Here is a 7,406-nt window from a genome sequence, read left to right as displayed (position 1 = left end):
AACCAATCGCCCACCCCTACCAGATCGTCTACCCAATAGCCTACACGATCCATCTCTAAACGATCGTTCACCTCTTGACGATCGCTTACCTACCACTCATCGCCTACCCTCACCCAATAGTCTACACGATCGTTTACCAATAACATCTTTACACGATCGTCTACCAATACCAAACCAACTCGATCGTTTACCTCTCTCATCCCTAAACGATCGTCTACCCACACCTGATTACCTACACGATCGTTTATCTACATCTAACGATTGTCTACCTGTTTCTTCCTCACCCGATTGTCTATCAAATCCTTTTCAAAACGATCGTTCACCTATACCTGATCGTCTATCTGATCGTCTACCAACATCATCACCATCCGATCGTGTATCCCTTGTCTCCTCCACCTGTCACCTTCAACCCGACCTCACCAATACTTCATCTGCCAAACCTATTCCCTTACCTACTCATCCTATGATAACCCGAGGGAAAACTGGTATATTCAAACCAAAAATCCTCACTACTTCATCCTTTGTTGACTAGTTGGCCACCGAACCTACCCGAACTCAAGATGCCTTAGCTTCCCCTCCATGGAAGCAGGCCATAGATGTCGAGTATGTTGCTTTAATGAAAAACCGTACCTAGCGGCCTCCTACACTAGACATGAACATAGTGGGACACAAATGGGTGTTCAGAATCAAGCGCAACTCTGATGGTTCAGTCCGGTTGTCAAGCCTTCAACAATTTGAGTGATTCTTAGTATTGTTGCTTCTCATGGTTGGAGACTACGGCAATTAGATTTTGACAATGCATTTCTGAATGGAACTCTAGAAGAAAATGTGTATTTGAAACATTCATGTCTGCAAGCTTGACAAAGCCCTTTATGGCCTAAAACAGGCACCTCGAGCTTGGAATACTACTCTCACAAGGGAACTTCTTCGATGGGGATTCACAAACTCACGGTCTAACTCTTCTCTATTCATCTATAACAAGCAGTCATCGGTAATTTTCCTTCTGGTTTATGTTGATGATGTGATTGTAACTGGAAATGACCCCTTAACAATCAATCAGCTCATTAGGTCATTGGACAACACCTTTGCTCTCAAAGACCTGGGACAGCTCACCTATTTTCTGGGCCTTCAAGTTCACTACCTTGATTCTGGTCTCATTTTAAACCAAGAAAAATATGTTGATGATCTTCTACATCATTTACAACTTATCGATATATTCTCATCTACATTTAATTAATTACGAATTGATAAAGTTTAAAAAGAAAAACATTAGAGGCAACTTTTTATTGATGTTTTTTTTTTTTTTTTAGTTTTGGCAATATTTTTAAGAGTTGAAGTTTTAGTCTCATTTGGCGACTATTTTATTTTTTGAAAATTAAGACTCTATCATTCACATTTCTTACCATGATTTGTATATTTCTTAAACATAAGGGTTGAATTCTTAACCAAATTCAAAAAACAAAAAAAACTTTTTGAAAACTACTTTTTTTTTAGTTCTCAAAACTTTGTTTGGTTGTTTAAACTATTGATAAAAAGTGGATAACAAATGAAGAAATATGGATGTGTAAATAGTACCTATAAACTTAATTTTTAAAAACAAAAACAAAATATAAAAACAGAAAACAAAATGATTATCAAATGAGATTTTAATGCTTGAATAATCAAATTTAAATTTGTGCACACTTTTATTATCTAAATTAATTAGTTTACATTCACTTACTAGTTGCTCTTTTGTTAAAATTAGTGGGTAATTTTTTCAAAATGGAACCTATAATAGAAATTGTGAAACTTATCTATATTAGGGTTCAATTTGGTTGTACCGAAAAAGAAAAAGAAAGGTTGAATTGAATTGATTCGAATGGAAAGTTTATTTTGAAAGTGGATAAATATTCTCGCTTTAAAGTATACTCACTTTAGTTGTAGAAAAAAAAAAAAGAAGACATTTTTTACTTGAGTTTTTAACCATAGTTACATTTGAAGTCAATGTTTCGTTTGGTAATTATTTCGTTTTTTATTTTTTGTTTTTTATTTTTTAAAATTGAACCTACAAACACCTCTTTTATCTCTAAATTTCTTGTTTTTTTATCTAATTGTTACCATGTTTTAAAAAACCAAACAAAATTTTGAAAACCATAAAAAATAATTTTTAAAAACTTATTATTGTTTTTGGAATTTAATTAAGAATTCAACTCTTTTATTAAAAAAAGATGCAAACCGTTTTTAGAAAATGTGAGTAAATTGATTTGATATTCAAAAACCAAAAACTAAAAACGAAATGGTTACTCACTAGAGTTTAAAATTTAAATTTTTACAATTTTAGTTATAATTTTGGATAATTGGTTAGCTTTTTAATTAATATTTTAAAAAAATGCTACTTGAGATTTTAAATATTAAAAGATATTTCTCTCTCTCTCTCTTTCCTCCCTCCTCATTCTCACCTTTTCTTTAATTATTATTTCTAATTTAATATCACTAATAAAAACAATTACTAAGAGACCTTTACAATCTGTTCTCGAACATTCCAAAAAAAAAAGTTGAAAAGTTACATTTTTTAAAATACAGAGGTCAAATGTAATTATTATTTAAAGGTAATTTTGCCTCAATTTTATTGATTTATTCGTTTTTTATTAGTTCTTTAAAAATTAAGCTTATAAATACACTTTTCATCATCTTTTTTAATCTATTTGTTACCCATATTTTTAAATACCAAACCAAAATTTGAAAAATAAAGAAACAGTCTTTAAAAAAAAAAAAAACAGTTTTCAGAGGTAGGAAAATGTACCAAAATATTTACAAATAATAGCAAAATATCACAGTCTATCTGTGATAGACTGCGATAGACTACTATTTGTATCTATCATGACACAGATAGACACAGATAGTAGTCTATCGCGATCTATCACAGATACACTGTGATATTTTGCTATTATTTGTAAATATTTTTAGCAGTTTTGTCATTTAAAATATTTTTTTAAAAAAAAATACTTGTTATTGTTTTTACAATTTCACTAAGAATTCAACTATTTTACTAAATAATGCAAACCATTATAAAAACATATCAGTAAATAGACTTAATTTTCAAAAACTAAAAACAAAAATCGAAATGGTTTTCAAACTAAAGTTCCTAATTTTATTTTATTTTATTTTTTTTAAGTTAAAATTATTTAAAAGATTTTTATTAGTTTTTTTAATTAATGTTTAAAAAATTTTACTTGAGATTTTAAATATTAAAAATATATTTTTTAATCTCTCCTCCACCCTCATTATTATTTCTAGTTTAAAATATCATAGTGATATTTGAAATAATAAAGATAATTATCGAAAGACCTTTAGAATGTATTATTAAATATTCAAAAATTTAAAAGTTGCATTTTGAAAATATAGAGATGAAATGTTATAATTATTTAAAGATAATTTTACCTTAACTTTGTTAGTTTAACCAAAACCAAGATAACTCAATTGTGATTATTTAAATCTCTCACATTAAAAAAAAAAAAAAAAGTTTTATTAGTTTAACTTCATAATTATCTCTCTCATAAAATATTTTAATTTTTTTAATTAGGTATGGTAATAGTCAGCCCACGTTAATCTCATTGGACCAGAGAAAAATAATATTTAAAAAAGAAATTAAAAAATTGGGTTATTTCAATTTTCAATCCCAACTGTCTTACTTGGACTCTATCTTCCAAGTTCCAACTCCACCAACCAGCCTCCTCTTGGGGTCACCTTCGACCCTTCTTCTTCCTCCGTCGCCGCCGCCGCCCGAGTCGACGGCGAACAGACTCCATGGAAAGGCTTCTCTCTTCTCCTTCTCCGACCTCCCTCAAGATTAACCCCAATCCATCTCTTATTCTTCCTCGGTTTGGTCGCATTGACTCCGTGAAGCTCAATTTCCCCCTCCCGACGCGCCATCGATTCAAGCCGCTCGGTTTAATGTCCTCTAAGAATGAGAAGTCTTCTATATCTTCGATTCGTTGTCTTTCTTCGTCGAATTCGTCGTCTGATTCGATTTGCCAGTCCGATTCTCAAGCCGGCTCGCCTAATCCTGATCTTGTGAAACATTTCGCCGGAAAGGAGAAGGTATTTGATTGAAATTCCCTTTTCTGTTCTTTTTCTGGTGTTCAATTCTATAATTGGATTGCGGTGGGATTTGATATACCGTATTGTTTTGGTTTTTAGGTCAAGTTTGGAATACTGTGAATTGTTTGCGTTATAAATCATTGAATTTGACTTAGTTATCGAATTTCAGGTCATTTTTGTTGAATTTTATGGCTTGAATTTCACCTAATTATACGAGTCGTCTGACATATTTGCTGTAGTGCATCGCATAGTTAGTTAGATCTTATTGCAGGATTCCAGTTCATTGTTGGAATCGCTGAAAAGAATTACTGATTTTAAATTTCGTAATATTGAATCAGCAATGTTCATGAATTACAATTACCTGCAACGGCTTCATATATATGCTATAGCATTATGCTTGTCCAAAATTTTGGATAATGTTTCAGTTGTCTTAACCGTCGAGTCAGATTCTTCATTGTGAATTAAATATTGAAACTGATCTTAATAAAGAACGACGGCTATGGCCAGAGAAATTTCTATTCCATTTCTCTTCCATTTTATTGTAGGCCGTACTCATGGAGATTAAATATTTATTTCTTTGTGGTCACAGACGCAGCAGTGATTACGATATATATAGATATATATATTGTCGTCTTTTATCTTTTTCTGACTCTTTGGACACCACGAAAATCCCAGCTCTGTTCACATGTTCATGCATCGCTGACATTTATGAAGCAATATAATGAACTTAGTGGATGATTTAGAATCTAAATTATTGACTGAAGAGAAACGTACACATTTCTAACTAGTTTATTCACGTTTTCCATTTGTGGTTTATCCATTTAAACCTAAAGTATATCTGTTATTAGTTTATGGATTAGCAGAATGAACAGCCATGGCTCTTGAGAAAACAAGTGTTGATATCATTTATAGCTATTAACTTGTCAAATATTATGAATAACAAAGACCCTTTTGGTTGTGATACTTGATATCCTTGCTTTAGTTGTAATTGTGTATTTTCTTCTTAGAAGTTAGCACTGATAAAATTTCCAACGTGGTTTAACTTAGGTCAAAAGGTCACTCTTTGTTCTGTCTGCTCTTGCTCTGATCCTGATTCAACCAGTCTTTGCACCAGCAGCTTTTGCATCCTTTCAAAATGCAGCAGCTAAAACTGGAGGTCCTGCAGCTGCTGCAGTTGGGCGACGACTGATCCAAAGTGAACTATTAAGCAGTGCTTGGACTGGCTTTTTTGCTGGTTGCTTACACACATTATCAGGACCAGATCATCTTGCTGCTCTTGCACCCCTTTCAATTGGCTGTAATCGCATGGAAAGTGCTGCAGTTGGTGCACTATGGGGTTGTGGCCATGATGCAGGTCAGGTCATTTTTGGTTTACTATTCCTACTGCTAAAAGATAAGCTTCACATTGAAATTCTCAGAACCTGGGGCACAATAATAGTAGGCGTGACCCTATTTGTTATAGGTATTATGGGTATTAGGGAAGCTTCAGAAGCTCGTACCCCATGTGTAGTAGCTCTAGAAAATGGTGAGTGTGATGTCGGCATCTATGAAACACTAGAAAAACCAATGGTTGTAGAGAAGAAAAAAAAGATAGGTTTTGCTACTTTTGCCACTGGAGTTGTCCATGGTCTGCAACCTGATGCACTTATGATAGTTTTGCCTGCCCTGGCCTTACCTTCCCGTGTAGCCGGCGCTGCATTTCTTCTTATGTTTTTAGTTGGAACAGTTATTTCAATGGGAAGCTATACTGCTTTTATAGGCTCGTTTAGCGAGGCATTGAAAGATAGAGTGCCTAGAATAACTGAAAAACTTACTTGGGCTGCTTCTTTTGTAGCCATTGCTCTTGGACTTGCCATTATCATTAGCCAGTTTCTTGGTTATAGCCTCTACTGATCTGATTCGTTTACCCAATCCATTATCCTTTTTCCCTTCTCAGTCCCTTTCAGTGTCAGATATAAAGTTAAGTATTGAGGAGTAGCCAAAATTTTCTCCCACGCAATTTGTCTATGAGATTATCTTTTTCCTGCTTTGGATCTTGTTTGTACTACGGATCTCAAATTGTATAAAATGTTTGTCATGAAATGATATTCTGTCTGTTCCCTCATTCAAGAATAGTTAAAGTTTGACATTGTTCTGTTCAAAATGGCTAAGATTTGATTGAAATCTGTGACGTCTTTATTTTGACATTATTTTGTGTAACGTCAAATGTTAGATTGACAAATTAGCACTATTTTCTGTATAGGTTCGTGTCATGGACAGGTGTATTTTGTATTGAAAAAGTAATAAATAGTAATGTTTGCAAACTGCCATTCTTCTTCCCAAAGTCACATGGTTTATTTATTTATATCGAGTGAAAATTGCAAAGATCACCTCTAAATATGGTGGTATGGTGGTAGTAGTTGAATCCTCAGAGTGTTATAATTGAATCTTCAAACTTACAATAATTGTAGAAATTGTAATAATTATATAAATTTTAAGATATGTTTAGAATACATTTTCAAGTGTTCAATTTAAAAAATAAATTATTTTAAAAGAAATTGGAGTGTTTGGCAACTGTTCAAAATATCTTTTCAAGTGTATTTTAATCAGTTTTTATCAAAAGTGTTTAAATAAAAATAAACTTTCAAAAATATTTTTTTCTCAAGTCAATCCAAACGTCCTTGGTTTGAGTGTTCAATTTTTATCATTTGAGATTCAATTGTAATACTTGTATAAGTTTGAAGGCTTAATTTTACCATTATTAATAGGGATGTGCTCCGACCAGTTGACTATCAAGGAGTGCAAATCGACACCGAACCGACTATGGTCGGTTTAGTAAATGTTCAAATTGACCTCAACTATCGAGAAGTGCAAACCGGCCATCGGTCGGTTGATTTACCTTTTTTCTAAAAAAAAAATGTCGGTTTGGATTTTTTTTTCCAAAACACCACTGACCGAGCCTATCATCTTCTCCGACTAACTGTTTTGATTCGGTCGTTTAACTCGATTTTTCAATCTATCTTTCATGTTCATCCTTGATGATTAGATTGAGGATGAAATTGCAAGTAGTGGTTTTTGTAATTGGTCTTTATTTGTTTTCTTATCTAGAAGTTTGAACAATGTATTTTGTGGTTTCATTCAGAAAAAAGAATATATGTATATATGTAATTGTTGATGTGATGTGATGCGACTTAGATTGACTAATGAAAGTAGTTTGGAATGGAGAAAGATTAATGGATGAACTGAACAATGTTCTTCCAATCTGATTTTTCAAACATTAATAAACAATTAATACTTTGTCCACTTTAATGGTGATAAATATGGAATGAACAGAGTCGCTACTTTGA

The 7,406-nt window shown here is 32.6% G+C and overlaps 1 protein-coding gene across 1 annotated transcript; it reads left to right on the top strand.

Annotated features, from left to right (window-relative positions):
* The first annotated feature begins 3,639 nt into the window (after positions 1–3,639).
* Positions 3,640–6,223, top strand: LOC150036304 (chloroplast protein FOR GROWTH AND FERTILITY 2-like). The gene is made up of 2 exons (XM_090314069.1): positions 3,640–4,080; positions 5,128–6,223. The coding sequence occupies exons 1-2, from the start codon at positions 3,787–3,789 to the stop codon at positions 5,971–5,973; spliced, it is 1,140 nt and encodes a 379-aa protein (XP_090170195.1). The 5' UTR covers positions 3,640–3,786; the 3' UTR covers positions 5,974–6,223.
* The last annotated feature ends 1,183 nt before the right edge of the window (positions 6,224–7,406 follow it).

The sequence above is a fragment of the Benincasa hispida genome, chromosome 5 (genome assembly GCF_027475165.1).
Source record: "Benincasa hispida cultivar pf3 chromosome 5, pf3_genome.v1.1, whole genome shotgun sequence".
Taxonomy (NCBI): Eukaryota; Viridiplantae; Streptophyta; class Magnoliopsida; order Cucurbitales; family Cucurbitaceae; genus Benincasa; species Benincasa hispida.
The sequence above is the reverse complement of the archived record's forward strand: the minus strand, read 5'-3'. Positions and strand labels throughout refer to the sequence as shown.